Genomic DNA, 26,779 nt, shown 5'->3' on the forward strand with positions numbered 1-26,779 from the left:
GTGGCAGCGGTCCCAGAAGCATGCTTTTATTTCCATTTACGCTGCATGCTGGGAACTGATGTGATGGTCCTTTCAATAACCAAGCAAGCATGTCTGTTCATTCCATGCGCACTTTCAGAGGCCATGTGTAGATCATCTGGCTCACACATACCTTCTCACTCCAAAAGGACCATGCTGGCACTTTGAATCCCGGCTATGTCAGTTCAGACCTGTAGTCATCAATTCTCAGGAAGTTTGGGGGTCCCTTTCTCCAAAGCATGATTGCTATGTGTGGGGGTGTGAAGAAGAATGGACCCTGTAGGCTGATATATTTAAATACTCAGTCACCAGAGAATGGAACTCTTTGATAGGATTAGAGGATTATGAGGTGCGGCCTTGTTGGAGGCAGTGTACCACTCACTGGTAGTGAGCTTTGACGTTACACAAGTGCGTGTCAGGGCTCCGTCCTGCCCCACCCCACAGCTTGCAGATCAGAATGTAGCTCTTAGATACTTCTCCACCACCTGCCTACCACCATGCTCCGCCATGATGGTGACGGACTAAGCCCCTGCGACAGGCCCTAAATTAAGAGCAAGCCCCCAATTAAATGCCAGAGAGTCACTTTGGTCTTGGTGTCTCTTCACTGTCCTTTATAGCGATAGAACAGTGACTAAGACACTGTGTAAATGGCCACGAGCCTCTGAGGGAAAATGAGTGTGAGGTGGGTATCTGAACAGTGGTTGTTGTGGTGTCTCACGGGTGTCACCTGAGCCTGGCTTCTGCTTTAGTTACTAGGTTCTGGCGTTGGGAATTGGCTCGGGCCCAGCTGGGGTGGGCCGTCTGTTTTAGTCTGACTCTGCTGCTACAACAAAATATCTGAGGCTGTGTTATTCGTAAAGAACATAAATTTATTCCTCATATCTGGAGTTTCGAGTACAAGACGCCGTCACTGATGGATTTGGTGCCTGGTGAGGGCCCAGGCACTGCCTACAAGATGGCATGTGGTTCCTGTGCCCTCTGGAGAGGTTGAATGCTGTATTCTCACCCGGCATAAAAGACAGAAGGGGAAAGGAGCCTAGCTAGCCCCCACCCCACTACCACCACCACCATCCCCAGCTCCCCACCCCCCCACCCCGCGCCACCATCCTCCAGTAAGGACCCATATTTATGATTGTTATACCCATATAAATTAATCGCCCCCTAAAGGCCCCAGCACTGCAGAAACTGGGTAATACCTGTAATGCCAGAATTCAGGAGGCAGAGGAAAGATGACCAGAAATTGAAGATCATCTTCAGCTTCAAGTAAGTTCGAGGCCAATGTGAGCTATAGGAGACCCTGTCTCAAAACAAAAACAAATAACCCTGAAAAGAAGAGGGGGATGGCACTGGAAAGATCAGCGTTGAAGAGTGCTCACTGCTTCCGGCGGACCTGAGTTCAGTTCCCAGCATCGCAACCATCTTTAATTATACCTACAGGGAACCCTGTTACGTATTTGTCAGCGTTATTTACCGGGCACAAGAAAACACGAGGTACAACGGAACTCACTGTAAGAGTTCTTATTAGGGAAGGGGAAGAGAGGAGGTGGGGGAGAGGTGCGTGCTACCTCTGGCAAGAGGGAGAGAGCAGGGTGTAAGTAGAGCCTGCTTTTATATGTCACCCTGCGCATGCGTATATGGCATGCGTATATAGCATGCGTATATGGGCTTACGTAGCTAGTAGCTACATAGCTACACCACGCATTCACATAGATTATGTGTGCAGATTACGTGATCATGCTGCTGTGCATGGATTATGTGGGACATAAGGCCTAGGAGTGACTAAGCATTTTGCCTGACTACTGACAGCGCATTCACGGTCATGTGACTCCAGAAGTGGCTAGGAATAATAACAAACCCAATGCTCCCTTTTGGACACATAGGCACACATATGAATGAATAAAAATGAAAAAAAAATTGTCACATGTTAAGATACAAAGAAGGTTATAATATACTCTCTTAAAAAAAAAAGCCAGGTGTAGTGGTGCATGCCCTGGATCCCAGCACTTGGGAGGCAGAGGCAGGCAGATTTCTGTGAGTTTGAGGCCAGCCTGGGCTACAAAATGAGTTCCAGGAAAGGCACAAAGCTACACAGAGAAACCCTGTCTGAAAAACCAAAAAAGAAAAAAAGGAAAACAATTGAGTCCCAGTAGACCAGCTAGTTTAAGTTCTTCTAACCTTGATGTTGGTTTTGGAGTATATCACAGCTGAAACAAAGCTTTGAAAGTTTGAAAATAACTTAAGGTTAGACCAAGATGTCCTTGTTAAATAGCTTTGAGGTGAAAAACCCAAGAAGACAATCTAAAGTTTTAGAAAGGCACATAGCTGAGCAAGGGACTCATTAAGGCCAGGGAACAAGAACAAAGCAGGCCAACTATCATTAGCTGACATGGCTTTCTTGCTAGGATTGGTTGGTGATCAAAGATGATGATTAATTCCTTGTATCTATTTCTGCCCTCAACTTCCTGATATAAAAAACTGTTGCCAGGCGGTGGTGATGCACGCCTTTAATCCCAGCACTCGGGAGGCAGAGGCAGGTGGATCTCTGTGAGTTCGAGGCCAGCCTGGTCTCCAAAGCAAGTTCCAGGAAAGGCGCAAAGCTACACAGAGAAACCCTGTCTTGAAAAAACAAAAACAAAACAACTGTTGATGAGTGAGTATGCACCCTAAAGATTTAAAGCAGAGCTAACTGTTTTTCATATATAAAAGTTTAAGTTTGTGCTTCTTTTAAGACTCTTTATAAGATAGCAATAAAGTGATTGATTTTTTTCTTTGTAACCACAATATGCAGTTTGCCAGTAAAATAACTGGCTGAGAAAAATACCCTGCTTGCTTACACTCTGTTCTGTAGCAAGTTACTTAGATGTGAATGTACATGGGTTCTTGGAATGACTTTGTTTTAATCATGTAAGAGAAAAGGAAAACATGTTTTTTACCTGTATTCATTATAATCATCCACTTGAAAAATAGAATGTAACCAAATTGTAATTTTTATATTGCTTGAAAGATTTTGCTGGGGTATATAAGCTGAGGGAAAAACATTAAGTCAGTTAGAAGGAAAACATCAAGAATGAGAAAAGGAAAACACCAGGAAAGATGTAGAAGGAGAGTTGGGAGATAGACAGAAGGGAAACATCAGAAGAGTGGAGTAGAACAAGCAACAATAAGAATAATAAAATGACCAACCAAGCTTTGGCCCTCAGAAACCTCCTCATGTGTGTCTGTTTGTCCTAATTCACGAGAGTGAAGTCTCACTGATAGGAGGGATACAATCCGTCAGTTTGAGAGGCGACAGCAGAGGGTAGTGTATGTTGATGGGAGCGATGCACCGGAGGGCAGTCACTGTGGTGTAGAGAGGAATGTTCTAGAATCATATTTAACACGGGTGACAGGATCCAAACCACAAGTGATGACTGGCTTTTGACTGGCCTATAAACGTTTTACTGTAAGAGGAAGGCAGCACCTGGGGGGAGAAAGGCAGGCGAAGTGGTGGGTTTTGTGGTCAGTCCAGTTCGTTTTGAAGTGTGGGCTGGGGAAGGAAAGGAGGGCCTCCTGCTAACTGAGCCACTGGCCAGGATAGCCTTGTTTTCCATTCTCTTTTCCCATAGATTTTTGTTCCCTCTGAGAGTATACAATAGAAGATTTAATTCTTTTCTGCTCCCTGATACATAGGATAACACTTAAGTATTTGTTCACAAACAATAAACACAACTGTTTTGATTGATATTTTATTGGACCTTCAAGTGGATTACAAATTTGAGGAGGAAAGATGTAACTATAACAAAACCGTATCTCATTAGTTCAACAACTTATTTACAAGCTGGGCATGCTGGCCCACACCTGTAGTACTAGTCCCGGGGAAGCTGAGGCAGGGTCCAAAGCTGAAGGCAAACCTGAGCTGCACAAGAAGGTCCTGTCTCAAAACCAAGTTCCCTGGTGTCAGACTGTTTTATACCACCGTGTTAGGGTGTATTAATGGACAGGAGAGCCAAGAGCTATGGATTATATAAGATAGCAAACGCTATGAAGTGAACACAGGGGACCTGAGAGAGAGAGAGAGGCAGAAAGGCTGTAATTATGGGTGCTAGGAACCAAATGTGGGTCGTCTGGAAACAGCTCTCTTAACCACTGAGCTGTCTCTCCAGTCCAAGGGCTGTAATTTTAAGGCAGATCAGGGTAAGTGGAGGAGGTGCCAGATGAGAGAGGTTATGAAGGACGAGCAGTCACCTGGAGAATGCAGAGAACAAACCAGGGCTCAGGAAACTTGAGCAATGCTGAGGCAAACGTTAAGTATCAAGGGAAGTGATTTTCTGCTCCCACATATTATAAAGGAATCAAATGACCAAAGCAGAGAATCACCTGTGGATCTGTCTGAATTGTACCAATGTGATTATCCTGGATGCCTCATCTTCCTGGAAAACAGACACCTCCCAAAAGGTAGGTCAGAAGTTGGGAGGGGACAGGGAGACATGACAGGGGATATTAGGGAAGGCTTAAATTAGTAGATGGGACTTTAATAAACACTACAACCAACAAAGGGGAACTTTTCTGGTGGGCACTGAGGGAAAGCTGACTTGGCTCAAGACTCCCTGAAACACTCCCTTCTGCTTTTTAGATAATTAAATGGCTGCATATGCTGGTCTTTTTCTCTCCCATTTTCATGTTTTATGTTCCCTGAGGTCATTACATATCAGTCACCTCTGAGCACACAAACTGGTTTCTGCCGCACCTTTCACAGCTAATTACCTAAACGTGCTCAGCAATAGTCACCAGTGCTGCCACTGCTGCAGCAGCTCCTGCAGGGCGCCATGCAACAGCAGAGGCTCCCCTGAAGCCACCTCCCACTTCGCTGTCTTGATGTGGCAGAGACTGTACTGGGTTCTCCACTGGATGGACTAATCCTTCACCTCCACTTCAAGACCTGTTTTGAGGACTGCAGAGAGAAACACTGTCTCAAAAACCAACAACAAAAACAAATTTTAAAAAGGCCCTTTTGTGTCATGAGTATCTGTTCAGACCTGCTCTGAGTGGCTGATGTCAGAAAGGTCATTGTTTTAGTCACTGTACTACTGCTGGGAAGAGACTCCACGACCAAGGCAACTTATAACACTTTTAATTATGGGCTGGCTTACAGTTTCAGATGCTTAGTCCATTATCATCGTGGCAGGGACCATGGCTGTACACAGGCAGAATGGTGCTGGAGAAGTAGCTGAGAGTTCTACATCCTGATCCACAGGCAGCAGGGAAAGAGAGAGAGAGAGAGAGAGAGAGAGACAGAGAGAGAGAGAGACAGAGACAGAGACAGAGACAGACAGAGACAGAGACAGACAGACAGAGAACAGGGCCTGCCATGCAAGGCCACACCTCCTAATCCTTCTTCTACAGCACCATGCTTAGATGACTAAGTGTTTAAATATATGAGCCTGTGGAAGCCGTCCTTATTCAGACCACCAGTTTTTGTGGTTGTTTTGTTTTGTTGGTTGTTTCAACAAGCATGTCCTGGTGCTCCCTCCTGGCACAAGAAACTGACAGGGACTGTAACTGAGGTGAAGTCACACATGCACTGTTACTACACTGAGGGCCTCACTGACTCTCTCCCCTTCCCAGGTCTGACTTCAGGTGGTGAGTACTTCTGGTCCTTTAACGTTTCAGCACCTGTTGAGGTTTGTAAGTTTTGATGTAAGCTGTGACTTCCACTCCAGTCATCAACAATCGCTAGGGAAGTTTATTTATTCCCTCTGTGCCTCAGAGGCTCCAGACATCCTGGTGGCTGCTTAGCCTCTGTAGTGGTTGGAATGAGACTGGCCCCTATAGGCGAATGTTTCGTCCTAGTTGGTGGAACTGTTTGGTAAGGAATAGGTGTGCCCTTGTTGGAGAGGAGGTGTGTCACTGAGGGTAGGTTTTGAGGTTTCAAACTCCACACCATTGGAATTATCTCTCTGCCTGGTCCTTTTTGGCACAAGACTAAGCTCTCAGCTACTGCACTAGCAACATGCCTGACTGCTCCCATTCTCCCTGATGTGATGGTTATGAATGCATCCTCAAATCATAAACAAGCCTACAAACTAAATGCTTTCTTTTATACATTGCTTTGGCTATGGTGTCTGGCCATGGTGTCTCTTGACAACAACAGAAAAATAACTAAGAAAATCCCCATAAAGGATTGTGTCTGGAGGTTCTCCTGAGCTTATTTCACACGGGCCAGCTGAAGTTGCCAGAAATAAACCAGAAGCCAGGTCTTCTGGAATGGAAACAGCAGAAACGCTAGGTGATTTCTAAGTCTGGGTTTGTTACATTAAAAAAAAAAAATAATAATAATCCCAGACTGAGCCTGGGAGATGGCTGTGATGCAAGCGTAAGGACCAGAGTTCAAGTCCAAAACCCACATAAAGGGGGCAGGAGAAAAATCAATTCCCAGTTGTCCTCTGACTGCCTCCACATCTGTGCACCGGCAAATACACACACACACACACACACTGTGCACCGGCAAATACACACACACACACACACACACACACACACAGAGTAAAATTTAAAAGAATAAAACTCCAGAACTCTCATTGTCTCATTGTTTATTGTAGAGGATGGGGGTAGATCTTCCTGTCTGTGTGTTCCCCTTTCTATCTGCTTTGTTTTGTGACAAGGTGTTTACTCTGTAGCCCAGACTTACCAGGAGCTCACAACATAGCCCAGGCTGCTCTCGAACTCGCTGCAATTCTCCTGCCTCAATCTCCCAAATGCTGGGATTACAGCGGGAGGCATCACTCATGGCTTTTTTTGTCGTTACCCACAGTCCTCCCTTTCCGTCTTCCAATTGCCACACATGCAGGAAGTTTACGTCCCTTACGTCACTGTCACTTACCGAGGGTCTGTCCCTCAGAGCACCCACCGAAGGAGACACGTATCTGGAAGGGGTAGGCCCCGCCCCCGCCGGCCACGTGATCTGGCGGCCCGCAGGCCCCGCCCCTGGGCGCCTAGAGGCCACGTCGATGGTGGCTGGGCGGGACCACGGCTGGCGCGCGTGCGTGCCCCGCCCCTCCTGCGGAGCCCGGATGAAGTGTAACGCCATTACCGCCCGAGCCGCCGAGAGCCCTAGCGGACTCGCAGTGGACGCTGACCGGCCGCACCATGAGACTCCTCCCCCGCCTGCTGCTGCTGTTCCTGCTGGCCTTCCCCGCCGCCGTGCTGCTCCGCGGCGGCCCCGGAGGTGAGGGGCGCGGGGGGGTGGGCCCGGCATCGCCGCCGCCCGGGACCTCTTCCCCGGGGGGCCGTGCTGCCCCCCAGGACCCTCCGCGGCTCGGCGCCCCCTGCGAGCGCGGGCCCGTAGCCCTCGGTCCGCGGGACCCACGCCGGGGCCGGCCTCGCCTCTGCCCGCGTGCCGCGCGGGCCCCCGACCCCCAGCCCCCCGGCCTCCAGCCTCTGCTGCGCTGACGTGTCGCTAGCCCCACGCGGGCGCGCCTCCATTCATTCGCCCGGAGTGGACTCTCCACCTCGGCGCGGTGGATCAGAGTCCCTCGGTCTCCTTGATCGCCCAACGTGGTCCGTGTGGACCTCGAGGCTCGGTGTCCAAAATCGCCCCTTCTTCCTTCTGCCTGTCAGTCGCTACTGAAGAGTTCCCACGGGATGGCTTTCTTTTCGTTTTCTAATGTCTCCCTCCGCCCCTCTCCCTTTCCCAGTCAGTTTCTGCTGGTTGGGAATGTGCTGGCAAAAAGTTACTTCGAGATTTATGAGTTTATTCATTCCAGCGATTAACCTGGGGTAAAAAACTTGGCAGAATGTAAAAACGTAGAAACTTTTCCCTCTTGCCCTTCATGAACTTTGATTTTTCCAATTTATAAAAAGAGTTTGAATAATCGCCAGAATTCCATTCCTTTTTCTAAGTTTCCGCGGCCCAGGGCATAAGAAGTAATGATCCACGTTCAGAAGCTGTTCCAAGAAAACAGGAAGTGATTGGTTTCTATTTAGTAGCTAGTATGGCTTTGAGTAACTGTTACAGATTTGGTTGGGGGCGCGGTGGGGACACGGGACAGGTGTTGAGACAGTCTCACGGAGGTTAGTAACCCTGGCTGGCTTCGAAATCTCTGTAGCCTAGCGGGACCTTGAACTTCTGATCCTTGTGCCTGTCCCTCTGGAGTGCTGGGTTTCAGGTGTCTGGCACCACACCCCATCAATGAGGTGGTGGGGATGAACCCAGGACTTCCAGCATGCCAGGCATGCAAGACATGCACGCTAACAACTGAGCTACAACCATAGCCCCTTGGATTTTCTTTTTTTTAAACTGGCTTTAAAAAATGATGTATAAACTACGAATGAACCGTTTTAACTCAGGAAGGTGAAAAGACTTAAAAATGCATGGTCCTAAGGACAGATGGTTTCCCTTAGGTACTGCACGTGTGGCTCTTCCCACATTTCCTTCTCTACAGAATTGCCACATCATCAGTCTCTGAGAAGTGCTGGAAAGAACTGCTAGAACTTTGAAGGGCTTCTGAGGGTTTTGCCTGAAATTAATGTAGTGTGACTCATTGAGAAAGTTTTGTCTGTAAAACTATGACTTATAATTGGGCATTATGATTATGATTTATTTTTGATATTTTAAATCTATCTGAAAATATGTTTGAAGTCATGTACAAAATAAGAGGATTTTTTTCTTTGCTACTATGTAGAAACCACATATTTAAAAATTTTTTATTACATTTAGTGTGTGTGTCTGTCTGTCTGTCTTTCTGTATGTGTGACTTGCAGTGCATATATAGAGACTAGAGGACACCTTTCAGAGTGAATCCTAAAGATCAAATTGACATGGTCAGGCTTGGCATCAAGTGCCCTTAACCCACTGAGTTTGAGTCTGGCCTGCCCTATTTTTTGCCTTTTGATATTAGAAACATTCCCTTTAATATGCAGTAGTTAAGACTACTAATAAAATAATATAAATATTGTTGTGCGGTGACATTGTTCAGCTGACCAGGGAAACAATTACTATAGGCAGAACATTTTTTTCTTTCTTTTATTTTTATTTATTTATTTATTTTTATTGTTTTTTGAGATAGGGTTTCTCTGTGTAGCTTTTGACGGTCCTGAAACTAACTCTGTAGACCAGGCTGGCCTTGAACTCACAGAGATCCACCTGCCTCTGCCTCCTGAGTGCTGGGATTAAAGGCATGTGCCACTACCGCCCGGCTTAGAACATTTTCTTATCCAGACCTGATGTTTAAAAACAGTGATAAAAGTTAAGTGTTAATTTTTTATTTTATTTTCAGGGTCATTAGCAGTGGCTCAAGATCTTACAGAAGATGAAGAAACAGTGGAAGATTCGATAATTGAAGATGAAGATGATGAAGCTGAGGTAGAGGAAGATGAACCCACAGATTTGGTTAGTGCTATATACTATATCTAGTATGTATATGATACATGAAGGTGGGGGGTCCCCCCCCCCGAATTTTGAGGTAGTCTCACTGTAGCCCAGACTGGTTCTAAACTTATAGTAGCTGGGGATGACCTTGAACTTCTGGTCCTCCTGCCTCTTCCCAAGTACAGGACATGATGTGTTTTATTTGGTGTCAGGGATTGAACCCAGGGCTTCAGGAATAGTGAGCAAGTACACTACCAACTGAGTTAGATATTTAAGTTATATGAATGTTGCATGTGAGTTCAAATGCCTGAGGAGGCCAGGGGCATTTGATCCCCGGACCTGGAGTTACAGACAGTTGTGGGTTTTAGATATGAGTCCTCTGCAAAAGCCGTGTGTGTTCTTAGCCTCTGAGCTGCCTCCCCTGGGTTGAAGTTGGCCTAAGGGCAAGTCGTTAACAATGAACACAAGGATTTTCTGGAGGAGGGGAGGAGAATAGATGCACTGAACATGTTCAGATCATTCATATGTGAATGTAGGAGGAGAACAGTATAGTGGGGCTAGCAGCAGACCTGAGCTGTTAAATTTGGAGCCTATGGTGCTCAGCTTTCTAGGCCTGTCTTTTCTTTCTTGTGCTTGCTTACTTTCATTCAGTAACCTGCCATGACTCCCGTGGGGCCATCTCTACTATGTAGCAAGGCTCTATTCTGGTACTAGATAGAACAAGTGTGATATTTTCTCTGCTTTCTTAAAAAGTTGATGTTCTTGTGGATAACGTGAGTGTGTTTTGGGAGCAGGGGATAAAGAGCAGGTGATAAAATAGACCTTATGAATAGTAACCGTTAGAGAAGATCTCTTAGAAGTTAGCTCTGAAATTTGTACTCTGTGATAGTGACAATATGAATATCTGGCTCAGAGCTGGAGAGATGGCTCTGCAGTTAAGAACACTGGCTGCTCTTCCAGAGGACCTGGGTTCTTTTCCCTGCACCGACAGAGCTGCTCACAAACATCTGTAATTCCAGTTCCAGGGGATCTGATGCCCTCTTCTGGTCTCCATGGGCACTGTGTGCACGTGGTCCATAGGTACACATACATGCAGGCAAACACATACATATAAAGTTCAAAAAAAAAAAACAAAAAAACCCAGCTCAAATTGGGGTCATTGCCACAACATTCTTCCTGCTAATTTTACTCCTGCCCAGGAATACTGTAATCCCTCCTTGATAAAGTCTATTTTCATTTTTATGCATATACCTACCTCTTAAACTGGTGGTTCGCTCTTTTTTTTTTTTTTTTTTTTTTTTGAGTTAACATTTTGATATACAGGCACATGGAGTTTCATCTGAATAGAATACCCTTAATTTTTATGCTTTGCTGGCTCCCTGCTTTTAAGAGACTTTGACTGGTGATCTGTGCCAAGCCTTATGCTTGGAGGCTGTGCATCTTCAACCCATTTCATTAGAGGAGCAGCCTTAAAAAGATCACCTGTGCTACCTGCTCTGTCCTCTGCTTACGGAGGTGGTCTGGGATACACGGACTCGTCTGTGCTGTTGTACTAGGTAGTAGGCACTGGGCTTTATAGTCCTTTGTGACCTGAGGTAAATCATAAGGTTATTATCTCACTGTCCTAAGCTTTCCATGTTGTCATCTGTCCTTCCAGACATTGCTAGCTTTGACTCCTGTGTCAGTCCTCTGGCAGCAGTGTTGGCTCTGGTGTCAAAATGAGGGTCTTCAACAGTGAACTCTCCGAGTTCCACCTCTGTGCATTCCTCCTGACAGTGTTATGCTCCGTCTAAGGATCTCCGTCTCACCCTGTGGATCGTACAGGATTCTTTGCTTTTGTCACTTCCGACATTGGTCCTTCTTGTTGGCATTCGGGTCTGGAGCTGCACACATGCAGATACACTCTTCCCACCTTCAGTTGCTGCTTGCTTTTTTACCTTTGCCAGTACCAGGTACTTCCTGAAAGAGTAATCTGTGCTTTCTGCTCTTATGTAGCTTCATATCCGTTACCCATCAGGATCTGTCCTATATGAGTAGTGAAAGTTGCTAAGGTCACCAGCAACCTCATTGCCAAATTCTTGGCCCATTTTCCTGGTTGCATAGTTCAGGCCCTTTTTAGCATTTGCTGTTTGCATTTGAATCCCACTCCGTTGGCCTGTGGTACCCCTTTCTCTTTCCTGCCTGCTTGCTGCTGGCATTCTCTCTGCTACCTTCTTCTGCTTACACCCTGATGTTGGTAAAACCTGATTTTAACCACTACAGCCGCCTTTAATAGCTTTCAGGTCTCCTTTCTAGCCCTTTACTTTGAGCTCCACAAATATTGCCACCACTTTGCAGGATAGCACCCTTCCAATTTCATATGCCCACAGTGGAGTTCGGCACTTACCAGCTATCCTTCCCCCATAAATGATTGTCGGCTTTTATGTGGCTCCAGTGGATTAGACTGCTGTCTTTTTCTTTTGTTTTATTTTGAAGTCCATTAATCGAATCATAGTTGTGATTTCTCTCTCTCACTTTTTTTCCCTCAAGTATGCTTTGCTACTTTATTCTTACAGAATTTGTTAGCCTTCCTGTCTCGGGTCTATTTGCCTACTTGTATTTTGGAGACACTGTATTGCCCAAGCTGGCTTCAAACTCCTATGCTCAATCAGCAATCTGCCTCTGTCTTCAAAAGTCATATCTTACATTGTGTATTCCTCAGATCTGGGGAACTCTGTCTCTGTAGAGGGGTGTGTATTCACCATTACCATACCATTTCAATGGTATTTGACAGATATACCATTTCAGTGGTGTATGGCTGATTGTCATGAGGAAATTTTAATTGGAATGTAAATCTTTCTGGGCTGCTAATAAGGTGCTTGAGAATGGGGCTGGGCAAAATGTTGTTACTGGCCAAATCCAGCTCTGCTCATCCATTTATTATCTGGCTGCTTTCACACAGCAGCGGCAGAGGTAAGTAGTGACGAGGAGGGGGACCTTATTATGGTCTCTCCTTAGAAGGAAACTAGCTTGCCAGTCTCTGTTCTAAGGACCTTGCAGTTCAAAGTGTGGCTGGACTCCTATCCATGATGGCATTTCCTGAATGCTTATGAGAAATTGAAACAATTTCAGTCTTTACCTGTGGTAGAGCTACCAGATTCCCAGTGGCTTGGTGTGCACATTTTCATGAGCTGTTTAATTGATGAGGTAGAACAAAGTAATACCATTATACTTACTTGGCTGCAGAGATGCTGTGGTCCAGGAGGTAGCTTTCCCAGGGAGAGGCTCATCCATTGACTTGGGATGTGCTGACTAGTGATTTCCCCAGTGCAGAAAACTCCACTGTATAAATTGTGATATTGGCAGACTGTGTTTGTGATCTTCTCGTAAAAAAAAATAAGAAATTCATACCACCAGTACCAGCAAATCAGTATTTTATCCCAGTCTAGTGAAGTCTGTACTTCAGTGATTTTTTTTTTTTTTTTTTGTCACCCCTTTAACAGCCATCTGTTTTTGATGTTGTTACCCTTAGGCAGAAGATAAAGAAGAAGAAGATGTATCTGGTGAACCGGAAGCTTCACCGAGTGCAGACACAACTATCTTATTTGTAAAAGGAGAAGGTAATGCAGAATTATCTGTGTAATTCTGATCTTACGTTTATGAACACTGTGTGGTAATGCTGGTATTTAAAGGGGAAAGTGAATGTTATTTGGTTTACTAGAAATTAAACATTCTTCTCAAAAATACTTTAAAAAACCGTATGTGTGCATGTGGGTGCACATGTGCCAGTGGGGGCGTGTGGAGGCTTGGGGATGACTGCAGGAGGCCTGCTCTTGTGCCGGCTTCTGGGATCAAACTCAGGTTATCAGGCTTACTTGCTGGCACTTTTACCCACACAGCCATCTTACCAGCCCCAAAGGTACCGTTCTTGAAACTTTTTCCAAGCTGTGTCAGTAACACCGGTTTGTTCTGTTTTGATGGCTTGAGTTTAATCCCTGGAACCCATGTTAAAAGAGCCAGTAATCACATGAAAAAGCCCAGTCAGGGTGGCTCATTGAGGCTGGGAGGCAGCTAGCGGGGAGGAGACAGCCCTGCAGAAACAAGATGGCCCTTCCTGAGCAAGTGAAGAGAACTGACTCCCAGAAGGGGCTCTCTGTTCTGTGTGTTTGCGTCCACACTCACACCCATACTAACTTTTAAAAGAAGTTTAGTTTGTTGGTATTGAACTGAAGGTCCTCCTGCCTCAGCCTCCCAAGTGTTGGGATTACAGGCATATATCATCAGACCTGTCTGGAATTTGGTGGTATTTTTGAATGATTAAATATCAGTGAAATACTAAATGTTTACAATTAGGCCTTGGTTACAGCATAGCATTAATTTAGAAAGGAATATTAAGGTTGTGTATTTCTTGCTCCAAATACATAAGACCAGAAGTAGTTTTGATTTTTTTTTTTTTTTTTGAGTTTTAGAATATTTTTATAGACATGAGCTATTTGTAGGGTGGATTTGTTTCATGTGCATCACTTGAGACTTGGATTTTCCACTTGTAGCATCTTGTTGACCCACAAAGGTTTAGATTTTGGAGCATTTCCAGTCTTCCGGCTAGGGCTACTCAAATTCTTGAGTGCATTTATTTATTGAGGACTTTGTGGATAGCATTGTTCTTTATACTTTGCAGTGCTTACTTAATCCCAGAAAACCCTGAGGATATAGTTATTGGTGGTCTTGGGTTTAGAGGGGTTAAGAAACTTGTTCTATGATTATTCAGAACATAAACTAGAGTGCAGAGACAAGATTCTAAACCAGTCTGTCTGTTCTGTAGCCTGTGTTGTTCTAGGTGGAGTTCAACCCATTAGGCTGTTGTACAGTGTTATGGAAGACTAACAACAGAAACCGTGAATTTTTTTGGTCTTACTTTTTTCCATATATTCCAGCTTTATGCCTGCAAAAAGTGATTTGATTGCTGGGGATGTACTCAATAGTTCTTTACATACCTAGAAAGTACAAAGCCCCTGTTCTATTCTCAGCACTTAAGAAAAGGGAATTTAAGTGTGTGATGACCCTCCTTCATTTTTGTAGTAACATACTGAGTTACATAAACCTCTTGCATGATAATCTTGCTGCTATGATTTTCTTAGCCTCTTAATCTGGATGTGATTAGGCTGAAATTGCAATACCCACTTTATCTCCTAAATTGGAATCCCAGAGAACAGACAAAAGATTTTTAGTTTGTAGTATAGCTAGTAGTCATGCTAGAGTGCTCTGGTGAAGAGAATTCTGAAACCAAGTCCATGTCTGTGTTTCCTTTTGAACTCTGAATGTGCTCTGACCCCACCCCCACCCCTCCTATTTTGTGTCTTAGATTTTCCAGCAAACAACATCGTGAAGTTCCTGGTAGGCTTTACAAACAAGGGGACAGAAGATTTTATTGTTGAATCGCTAGATGCCTCATTTCGTTATCCTCAGGACTACCAGTTTTACATCCAGAATTTCACAGCTCTTCCTCTGAACACTGTAGTACCACCCCAGAGACAGGCGACTTTTGAGTATTCCTTCATTCCTGCAGAGCCCATGGGGGGACGGCCTTTTGGTCTGGTCATCAATCTGAACTACAAAGATTTGAACGTAAGACCTTTTGAGTTGTGTTTTGTTTTTGTTAGAGACTGCAGGGAACAGTGGCCATTGTCGAATGGTTTTCTGTCTGATAAGTGCTTATTTTGTGTTCAAACTGTAATGGGCACCAAGAATACAAAGGGGATTGCCTATCCGTCTCTAACTGCGTTTACAAGGTGGTGAGGGAGATGGCCAGAAATAAGCAGCAGCACAGGGTAAGTGTGCCTGCCTGAGCTCTGTGGTACCAGGTGCTGCTGTTAGGATCTTGACAAGGGCCAGGAAGGGCGAAGTGGAGTCTGCCTCTTACTCAGATGCTGCTGAGTAGTTTGTTCTGTCCCATTTTTGTTGTAGACCTTTTGCCCATTTAAATGCTTCTAAAGACTTTGTTAGTTTTGCTCTTTTGTATACTCATAGATAAAGTACAACCCACTTTTGCTGAGCGGTGGTGGCACATGCCTTTAATCCCAGCACTCAGGAGGCAGAGCCAGGTGGGCCTCTGTGAGTTCGAGGCCAGCCTGGTCTACAGAGCGAGATCCAGGATAGGCACCAAAACTGCACAGAGAAACCCTGTCTCGAAAAACAAAAAACAAAACAAAAACAACAAAAAAAACCCCACTTTTAAATACAGTTTTAGCAAGCAAAGTTTATGTGTTAATTTCATTTAAGCCCAAGAGGAATCCACTACTGTGGGGCAGAGACCCCAAGTGACAACTCTTACGTTCTCTATTGCATGAGGCTGTGTTTATCCAATTTCCTTTCCCAAGAGCATCCGTCGAGGAGTAGGTTAATGTGTTCACCTTGTGTCTTCAGCTAGGCCCTGCGTTGTGATTAGCACAGAGGAAGAGATTCTCATTCTGTCTCAAAGTGACATTTAAATAGCTAGAGTTACTTCATTTTGTGTCTATCATCTTGTTTTCAAGTAAGATTGAGTTGAGTTAGGTTCAGTTTTAATGTGCTACATTTGTGGAAGAACAGCTGTTGTGTGTCTGGTGGTTCCCTGTACTAGAAAACTAAAGTTTTGTTAAATTGTCAAAATTGTTTTAAGATGATAATAGAAAAAATGCTTTGGAACTGGAAATAAATCACTGGTCCGTTCCTTAGAGTGGAATTGGTTTCCATTCCGGTTCAGTGTAGATAGATCATGGACCTGACTTTGTCCAGGTTTGCTTTGTAAGTGGTCTGCTCCTGCAGCTGCCACTGAGGAGCTCTGTGGGCTCTGCTTCTTCCTGCCAGTGCTCTGTGACCTTCACTGCTGTCCTGGCTCCTGAAGGCACCACCACCTCCCTGCTCCCTGAAGAAAGTAGAGAGTGGTCCTGGCAAGTTCCTGGGCATTTTTATCTTATGGGGGAAATAACATCATAAGGTTTTGTGCCTGGCATTGAGTCCTGCAGTTACATGTGGCTTTATTGTCCCTGTGACTGGTGGGAAGGTTAAGTCCAGTAGGATAACAGTTTTAAGGACACTGGTCATTTTTACTCTTTGAGCACATCTCATATGTGATTTTCAATGTGTGTTTTTTAAACAGGGCAATGTATTCCAAGATGCTGTCTTCAATCAGACAGTTACAGTGATTGAGAGAGAGGACGGGTTAGATGGAGAAACGTAAGTAAAGCGGTCCTTGTGTATCTGGAGCTCACAGATTGAGCTGGAGGGCAGCTTTAAATGGTCAGAATGCAATGGTCCCTGCAGATTTGGAATACTTACGCAGAGTCCACATGTTATGTGCTTCTTGTGCCTATTAATACAAGTCAGGAAAGATGGTTGGAACTGGAAAAATGCCTTTACAAAGGTAGTTGACTCTTCCCACATCTCTTCTGTTTGAATTGAGATTTAACTCATCTAACATGTCTCTATGATACATAATCACACAAAATAGGGTTTTTTCCTTGAGAAATGTTTGTTTTTTTTGTTTTTTTTTTTTTTTTTTTGAGTGAAGAATCATTTGTGAACTTAAATGTGACTTACTTGAAGGGATTTATAAGGCTAGTTATGAAAAAAGATGTAACTGTGAAGCAAACAAAACTACTGAATTGTCTTAAACTGGGAGTTTGAAATAAAACACAATTTGGATGATAGAGTTTTTTATTGACAGTGTTCTTAACTATAAATAAAAGGAAATTTGTAAAGCTTGTTGCCTAGAATTAATTAAAATGCTGTTATTTTTCCCACAATTTATTTGGAAAGCTGTTGTAGCATGTGATAGGATTTTGTTTTTAATTAGATATAGTATGTATGAATTAACACGAGCTATATTTTCTTTTTTGTACCAGAATTTTTATGTATATGTTCCTTGCTGGTCTTGGGCTTCTGGTTGTTGTTGGCCTTCATCAGCTTCTAGAATCTAGAAAGGTAATTATGAATGAACAGCTGGGAAACCACACCCAGCTGTTACAGTACTAATACGCTGGAGTTCTTACTGTAGTTTGTTGTGCCTTTTAAAACAGTCCCCAGAGATGAGACTTTGGATGTGTGACTTGAATTTATTCTGAGATGTGTGTACAAATCCAGTTAGTGTGCTAGTTACTCTCTAAAGTGATCTCTACTGTCTCACTGTAATGTTCCATGAGTTCAGAAAGATTTTCTTCTACCTAATACATTTTTCTTGTGAATGGATTGAATTATCTGTAATTGACCAATTTATTTGGGTTAGAATTCTTAGTGAGAGGGGGTACTTTTTTGTGTATTCAGAATTTATAGGCTATGTAAAACTGTTTAAATAGATTATCAGAGTTTCTACCTTCGAAGTAAGCATTCTACACTGAGCTGTAAGTATAGCCCTTGGTTTTTGAGAGAGGTTTTTCTGTGTGGTTCTGGCTGGCCTTAAAGTCCAGTGTAGCTCCATCTGGCCTGGCATGATCAATTCTTCTTTCTGTGTCCTCCCAGGTGCTGGGATTACAAACTTTGTCCACAGAATTTTGAGACAGTCTTAATTATGTAGATCTGGCTGGACTCAAACTCATAGAGATCCACTTGCCTCTGCCTTTTGTGTACTGAGATTAAAGGTGTATACCACTGCACCAGCTTCCTGCACAGATTAGATTTTTAAATTTCAGAGCAAGGCTAGAGAAAATGGAATTGAATTGGTTTTATAGTCCAGTATTGCAGCAGATATGCTATAGAAAACGTCTCTCCCTCTCTTTGTTTTGGTTTTTTATTTGTTTTTGAGACAGGGTCTCATGTAGCCTACTCTGACCTTGAACTTACTGTGTTGCCAAGGCAGGCCTTGAACTCCTGATCCTTCTGCCTCTTCCTGCAGTGTCCTGGGATTATAGATACATACCACTATACCTTGAAAATTTCATGCCATTAATGAATTCATTATAGTCAGCCTATGTGAGATTTTGTGTGGGTTTTTTTTGTATAATTGTATTTAACTACCAATGAAAGATTGCCTGCTTGCAACATTTCAATAATTATCCTCAATTTCACTGACTGGATATTTTTTATGATCTAATTCCTAAATGGAAAGAAAATTATTGGGTAAATGGTGTTCTTATTTGATCTGTCAGTGGTATAACAACAAATTAGGCTCTTTACAGGCTGAAAGTAGTCAAGATTTATTTTTTTTAAAGCATTTTCCTATTACATTTATTTATTTTTGGTTGGGGTATGTATACATGTGAATTCACATATGTGCACTTTGGCATGTGAGGAGGTCAGAAGTCAACTTGGAGAAGTTGATTCTTCTGTCATTTGGGACTCTGGGATCAAATGTAGGCCATCAAACTTAGTCGCAAGCATCTTTACTCACTAAAAAGACATGATGTTTTCATCCTTCTAGCAAATAAAATGTATGTTAGGGTGTTTGAAAACAAAAGAATGTAATTTGTCTGCTAAGATACTCATATATGTTGATCAGTGTTTTTAAAATTAGAATAAACAATGCTGTGACATGTTTTTGAAATATGTCTTTTATGTTCTTGTAGCGCAAGAGACCCATACAGAAAGTAGAAATGGGCACGTCAAGTCAAAATGATGTTGACATGAGCTGGATTCCTCAGGAAACTTTGAATCAGATCAGTAAGTAGCCTTATAAACTTTGTGAGAAATTTTTCTCTAAATAGAAACTAAGTAGTTTCAATTCAGCAAAAAAAAAAAAAAAAAAAAAAGCTTGGTCAGTACTATTTACCATTGATCATTTCCATTACTTGTTTAGACTCTGGTGTAGTGATTAACTTAAAGACTTGTTCTGTGTATAGTGTTTTTATGATTGAATGTAGAAGTGCTTTCAGACATGCAGCTTGATTGTAAATGTCTGAGTTCTCTCTAATCTGTTTCCTGTCTTTTCCTCCCTGTCGCTTCAGTGCAGAGTAGAAGAGGTGAGGTGGTTCATTTCTTCATGGGCTTTGCTACCGCGGTGGGGGCTCTTGCGTAATGCATGAGGAAGCAAATTGAATAATGGAACTGTAATTTTGGGGGGAAAATTACCACAAACTGCTTTTGAGTTTTTCAAGACAGGGTTTCTTTGTGTAGTCTTGGCTGTCCTGCAACTTGCTCTGTAGCCCAGACTAGCCTTGAACCCACAGAGATCCACCTGCCTCTCTGCCTCCGGAGATTAAAGGTGACACCACCAATGACCAACAACTGCCTATAAGCTACTTTTGAAAGAATGGATCTAAAATATTACTTAATATATTCTGGGTTTGTTTTTTGTTTGTTTGTTTTTTTAATAGGCAGTTTGGTTTTTCAAGACAGGATTTCTCTGTAACAGCCTTGGCTGTCCTGGAACTCGTTCTGTAGACCAGGCTGGCCTTGAGATCTGCCTGGCTCTGCCCCCCCAAGTGCTGGGTTAATGGTGTGCGCCACCACCGCCCCGCTAGTCTTCAGTTATTCTTGATAAACATTTATTATAAAATGTATCCTAGTAACTTTTTTAAGAAAAAGGATGTTAGGCATATTCTTTCATTTCATAGAATACTTATAAATAAACCTCACACCTTGGTGAAAATATCTTTTTCCAGTTTTTTGTTTGTTTGTTTGTTTTTGTTTTTTAATTTTTTTATCTTCAGAAATCATTTGGTGGTGATGACGAGATAACAGGATCTTGTATATTGCCCAACCTGGCCTTGTATCTGGTTTCAAATGATCTTCCTGCCGCCGCAGTTAGCACATGTCACCAGGCTGTATACATTTTCTTTATTCTTTTTGGAAAAATAATAGCTTATTTCCCAGTGAGCTGTTCTTCCTGGTGCACAGAGTGCTCCTAGAAAATGAGGAGAGGGTATGTCCAACCTTTTTTTGAAACAGCCTTTGTAGATTTAGCCCAGGCTGGCCTCAAACTCGGTTTCCCTAGGATTGAGATTACAGGCATGAACCACCAGACCCATCTTGGCCCTCTGTTTTTAAAAGAAACATATAGATTATTTCTTTTATAGAGTAGTAGAAACTCAACACTGCATATATTTCTGTTAAATTCTAAAGTGATTCTGTGTACTGGAGTGGTTTTAGCTTTGAGGTACTAATGTCCTTTGCTTGCTTTTTCCAGATAAATTTGTATAGTTGCCCAAACTTATGCACCCACAAATACCAACTAAATATTGTATTAGTGTCCAACATAAGTATGCTTCAAACGTGTCATATCTTTTAAATGTTTGTATTTGTTTTTTAAGCAGAATCTCATAGTAGCCTTTGCTATAAGCTTTGAACTCCTAATCCTCCTGCCTGCACCTTCCAAGTGCTGGGATTGTGGCCCACCATGCCTAGGTCTTTTATTAAAGTATCTTGAAATTCTTGCTTTTGCACATATAAGCATGTTATAGAATGTGCATGTGTGCATGGTGTCTGCGGTAGTAGAACAACCCTTGTCAGATGGTTTCCTACGTTAGATGTGAACATTTCAGTTTAATTGGTGTTACCCTGGAAGGATATTTTCAAACTTATTTTTAAAACCTAGAGCTAGGTAAGAGACATTTGTTACCAGATGGGTGTGGGTGGGTGTGTGTGTGTGTGTGTGTGTGTGTGTGTAGTTCACTGCTATCTGAGAAGGCAAACACTGTTGAGTTAGTTAGCTTCTTACTTGCTCTCTTTCAGATAAAGCTTCTCCAAGAAGGCTGCCCAGGAAGCGGGCACAGAAGAGATCGGTGGGATCTGATGAGTAAATGTTCTTTGTGCAACAATTCAGTCTGTGCTTCCCCTGCCCTAATGTTTTTCGGCCTGATGGGAATTAGTGCAGAGAAGCCATATCACCATAGAAGGCAACTACTGCTTATGTGTGGACTGAGCAATCAGAGTCTGTGGCGATAATATTGTGAAAATGCACTGCATTCATTTTTCTAAAGTAACAAATTTGGTTTTTTTGTTTTTGTTTTTTAAACATTAAACTGTGTGGGTGTGAATGTCTGAGCAGTTGTCTTACCAGAATCATTGTTAAACTACCTGAACCACGCCTTTAGAATACTCAGCAAAACGCTGGTGCCGCTTCCCTTGTGGTATTTTCTGAGTTTTGCCCCCAAGCTCAATTAATATTTGTGGCCAGTGTGGTTTTAGATGTTCTGCCATGGATCATTTTGAGGAAATAATTTGTTTATTTCTTGGAATTGATCAAATCCAAGCTGACAGGCACAAACAGGCCTTTTGCTTGCTACAGCTTGTATTCTAAAGGCACAAGCAAGAGTGACTGCTCCCTGAGCAGCAGAGGCATGCTGGGTATCTGCTGCTGTTTACTGTGTGCACACCTTCAGGAACTCACCAGTGGAGTCAAGGAATTTTGGAATCTCTAGCAACAAAATTGTGAAACCTGACAGTTCTATTGATGTTGGTATATAAATCCTAATTTTACGCCTGTTTTCTTTTCTTTTCTTTTTTTTTTTTTTCTTAAAAAATAGTTTGCGCAAACTGGGTGGTTGTGTTTGTCTGTCGTTCCTGTGACCTGGGGGAGCTCTGGAGTGACCTCCTTTCTTTGCCTCTTTACTTGTTGTTGGCTTCCAGCAGCGCATTTGGTTCTTGGAAACAATCTTAAGAAAACTTGTCATGGTTTACAGACCCAGGGGATCAAGTTTTAGGGGCAGGGATACATTTTGGTTAACCCTAACCTATAAAAACATTAGTTGGAAACTTTTAAAGTAGTTACAAGGGTTATCTTTGGCCTGATCTTTTGGGGTTTTTAATTGTTGACCTACTTCTTGTCTTTGTTAATGTAGAAAATTCCCAAAATTTAAGCACTTAAGATTGCAGGACCAAAGTTAAGTTGGTTTTGATAACAATCCTTTAGTTACTCTTGCCTGAACTAGTGAATTAAGTTTGGCATTATTGTCAGACTTAAAGTAACGCTGAGTTCAGTGAATGGTCAGAGGCTTCCTTCCCTCTGTTTTGAAGCCATAGTCTCCCTGTGTGTATTACAAGGAAGTAGTATTTCAGTACTTTTATTCCTGACTTCATTTTCATTGGAAGGTCCATTCCCTTCCCCACACATCTAAAGGAAAACAACAAAACAAAATACACACAGAAACAGAACTCCTAAGCTGTTTAACGTGTGAGCCAAAGCCAATAACAATGGAAGGTCTTCTGTAATTGTTAATCATTTTGCAAAAGGGGCTGAAATGTCAAATTGCCTGTATTTGCATTGCTGGACTGTAAACTTTCTATGGCTGTAATATAATGTGTGTGGGTTTTTAATCGGGCTGTATAATCATTTTATTTTGAAAAGGTTCTTTGAGGCCTGAGGAACTGTATGGTTTTTAACTTGATGTAATATAAGAGACCCTTCTCATTCTCAAGAAACATTTTCCACAACCTTCTGTGAATATCTCAGTTTGTTAAGCTACTGTAACATACTACAGTAAGGTATAAGTGATTAAAACCTTTAAATGGCCCCTAGAGTTTGACTAAACACCTGGTAACAACATGGGCAGTTGCAGAAAGCACACTTAGAGCTGCCACATTCTCATCCCTGAGTAATTGCCTTATACACCAGCTCTTTGTTTCTGAGGCCCGGATTAGAGCCTCAGGAGTGTAGAATGTATTACTTTCTAGTGGAGACTGGGGACAGCTGAAAACTCGGGTCTTCAAGTGCCAGGCGTCTACTATAGCATCAGTAAGTATTTAGCAGAAACTAACTCCATAATGAATGGAATTCAATTCCACACATGGTTTGTTCAAGCACACTTAATAAGTAGTCTACTTTTAAATGTCTTTTTAAATGTAAATACTTGGATTAAGCGCTTTTTTTTTTCTTTCAATATAGTCATTTGCATCATCAACCTTGGTTTCAGAATTCATCTTTTGAACAAGTGGGTTTCAGAATCTGTTAAATGAATTTAAGGATCATGTGTATCAAACGTCACCCAGGCCTTTGAGAATAATATGTCATAAAGCATGAGTCTCACTCTGGTTGTATAGCTTCATCATTTGAATCATGTTCTATAGTAAGGGACTTGGGGACTGATACACTGTCCACTGAAATGTTGCCTGAGGATTTTGGAAAGGAGAAGTGAGACTTTGTAAAGCCTAAGGGGAAAGAACCAGGTAGAAATGCGAAGTAGCAGTAACAGAAAATAGAACTTGATACGTCGGGTGGCCAGTTTATCAGCCTAGAACTGCTAGGGAGAGAGGCAAGCGGTACAATATTGAATAATGGTCATGTTCGTATTTTGGAGGTATAGTAGATGATGTTACACGCAGGAATATAGAACATTTGTCTCTTGTAGTGCAAAGGTGTTCGCTCATACTCATACCGTGTGCTTGGTAGTTAGTGCATTTGAGTCATGCCTTTTGTTTGTCTTTAGTTGGGGTCTTACGGCCTTGTTCAGGATAGTCTTGAATTCCTACAGTATGGTGTGAAATAATTTTAATTCAGCTCAGAACAATATATATGCTCTCAAAGATGTTGATAGGCTAGACCCTTGGTTTTTCTTTGAGTTCCAAGATTGTATGTTAGCTTAAATTGACTATTTCTAGATACTGTTGAAGTATTTACAGTGTTGGGTTGCATTTATAGCCATAGAACTAGTCAGTAACCTTGATCTGTATTTCTTTAATAAATCCTCCCTTACTCAGCTTAGTGAAGCGCAACCTCATGGTCAAATTTCTTGTCAGCAGTGTGTGTGTGATGTTAGGTTTCATGGTTATGCTGGTCTGTGTTCCAGAGAAAATGACCTGTACAGAGTACTTCCTAAGAAGGGACAACAGGGCTACAAATTATTGCGGATAGCTAAGCAGTAGTTGCTCTGGGGCTTTAATTTTGCTGATATTTGCATGCTTTTATCTCTTTTTCATTTACACAAAAGCTAGCCTTGTCATTCTACCGGAAGTGTTCTGGTGGTCTTTTCTAGATGGTAGAATTGTGTAGAACACACACTGAAGCTGGGTATCCTGCCTTTGTAAGGGTGTGGGAAGGGAGTCTTGTTTGTTGAACATGAATCATGAGATGTGTTCTGTGAGCCCTCTTCTTTATGACCCTTCACAACAGCTCACTGGGGCAGCCGCATTGTTCTCACTTAGTGTGTATAAAAAGGGTCATTGAATTTAAGTGACTTGGAGGCTATGTATTAAATAAGGGCTTCCAAGAGATGTCTTTTTTAAAAAACCTCAGTGTTCTTTCCCTGTACTCCAGACAACATGGACATTTTATAAAACCAAGCATTTGGGCAGCTTACAAATACTCATTTTCCAGAATCCAGCAGCTAGAAAGTGGAGATAGCCATGGTGCTGAATATCTAGCATGTGTTTGTACCATGTACACATTGAACACACTTGCCACTTAGCTCATAGGCACTGCAGAAGTGCATCATTGCACTTTGCTTGTGGTGTGTGTATATAAAATTGAACTGGTGATTTAATTTTTATAATTTATTTAACCACAATACACCATTTGGCCTTCATTAAATCATATATATGTCTCCCTAGTAAAGAGCTAATGTTCTTTAAAAACATCTGGCAACGAGTGATGGTGAGCACCTGTAATCCCAGTACTGGGGAGGCAGAAGTAGAAGGATCGTGAGAAAGTCCAGCCTGGCCACATAGCAAGACCTTGTTATAAAAAAACGAAAACAGTGTTTGGATGGTTTGAATTTTTTAGCTGAAATACCCATATATGTGTTAGAGATGTTAATAGCTGCTTTTATTATACTGGCAGGTGGGGGCAGGTCTGGGGTTACAAGACTTCCGATCTACTTTCTATTCAGTTTGGATTTTCTTTGGGCATAATAAGACATTGCAAAGAAAATCCAGTGTACCTGAAAAGCCCAAAGGATAGGTCTTTAGTCTTCAAGACACAGAGGTAATTTGTGCCTATTTTGTTCCTTTCTTTTCCCTTATACAGACTTCTGTAGGTGCCTGTGACATGTAGATGCTGTCACATCTCCCTCTGCTAGATTAGGAGCCCCAAGACTTGGGTATTGACAGCCTCTAGCTCAGTTAGGTGGAAACCTGTTACTGCATAAAGGTTAGCTTAGTCTTAGTGAGTTCTAGGCCAGCCAGAACTACATAGCGAGACCCTGTCTCAAGAACAAAGGCAGCATGAACTGGGAACATAGTTGACAATGGCCTTGCAAGCATGAGGACTTGGGTTTGAGCTCCTGAAACTATATGAAAATGCCAGGTATGGTGGCATGTGCTGGCCAGCTGTCTCAAAGGTAGAGGACAGCATTCCTAAGGATGACACTCAAGGTTGTCCTCTGGCCTCCATACACCTTCTGTGCTCAGTTGCTGCCTGGAACTTGGCTGGAGGTGTAAGGAATCCCTTAATGACTATGTGCTCATCATGCACACAGTAGACTCCTGTGTTCTAATGGCAGTCCTCAGGACTGCAGGAACCTTATGCTTCCCGGGGACTTTGTGGATTGGACTGTTTTCGTCTCCAGATGGAATCTTCCTTCCGTACCATCCTCTCCATCTCTGACTCTTCTTTGCCTGCTTCTTGAAAGCTTTGCTTTGTCTTGAGTCCTGCAGATCCTCATCTTCCACTGTCTGCTTTTTCTCTTGTCACACTGTCCCTGTGCTGCTGTCCTTGCTGTCCTTCACTAGGCCTGCAGTGTTTCAGGTTCCTTTTGACTTAGCCCTGCCTGGGCAGAGCCTGCTCTTCTAGGATCTCGTGGCACTCCATGTGGCCGGAGTCATCTTCATTGGCCACCAACCCCAAGTCCCCTTTCCCATCCAGGGTCATGCTTCGGCACTAAAGCACTTCTCACCACTGTTTCATGTTTCGTGTTGTTGAGGTTGTTATTTCAGCCCTGGGTTCTTTGATCTCAAGTATTTCCTTCAGGGCCAGTCTAACTGCCTGTGACCCTCTAGTCTCTCTTCCCACACCAGTAACACATGTGTCACCTTTCAGCAGCACGACTTCCCTTTTAGCCTGAACGAATGAGTGACAGCTAACCCTGGCTCTGCTGTGAATTACTATTAGATTCCAGTCCTCTCTACTTCTGAGGTGCCTCTGATTCAAAACATCACTTTTTCTGCTTCCCAGTTTCCTTCAGGAGACCTGGAGCTGCTGTTCGAACTTAGCGCGTCCCCACTTGTGGTTTCCCAGTATGCTTCAAGCAGGTTCATTTATTAGGAAGCTTTCCAGTGGGGGTTCTTGATGGTGATGCGTCTGAAGGTGTTCTTTGGGTGGCTTTTGTGTCTGTTGAGTGAAAATGGGGGCAGTTGAACTAGTAGTTCTCATGCAGCTTTGATGTGCATCCCTCATATGAGTGTCAGGATGGCTGTGCCGAGTCTGGTGAGCCCGAGAGGTAAAGGTGCTACTTATCTGCGTTGCTTCTGTTTCCAAGGCATACCCCTTCTTACAGCTGACTGGGAGAACATCGCTGCAGTGTGAAAACTTTCTCAAGTGCTAGCCTGTCGCTGTTGATCTTGAGAGATGAGATGCTCAAACATATCTAAAAT

General features: G+C 42.9%; 1 protein-coding gene across 1 annotated transcript; it reads left to right on the top strand.

Annotated features, from left to right (window-relative positions):
• Nucleotides 1-7,039: 7,039 nt before the first annotated feature.
• On the top strand, nt 7,040-21,733 carry Ssr1 (signal sequence receptor subunit 1). The gene is made up of 8 exons (XM_059263155.1): nt 7,040-7,222; nt 9,273-9,385; nt 12,876-12,963; nt 14,706-14,968; nt 16,482-16,558; nt 17,227-17,305; nt 18,883-18,976; nt 20,987-21,733. The coding sequence occupies exons 1-8, from the start codon at nt 7,144-7,146 to the stop codon at nt 21,052-21,054; spliced, it is 861 nt and encodes a 286-aa protein (XP_059119138.1). The 5' UTR covers nt 7,040-7,143; the 3' UTR covers nt 21,055-21,733.
• The last annotated feature ends 5,046 nt before the right edge of the window (nt 21,734-26,779 follow it).

The sequence above is a fragment of the Peromyscus eremicus genome, chromosome 5 (genome assembly GCF_949786415.1).
Source record: "Peromyscus eremicus chromosome 5, PerEre_H2_v1, whole genome shotgun sequence".
NCBI lineage: Eukaryota > Metazoa > Chordata > Mammalia > Rodentia > Cricetidae > Peromyscus > Peromyscus eremicus.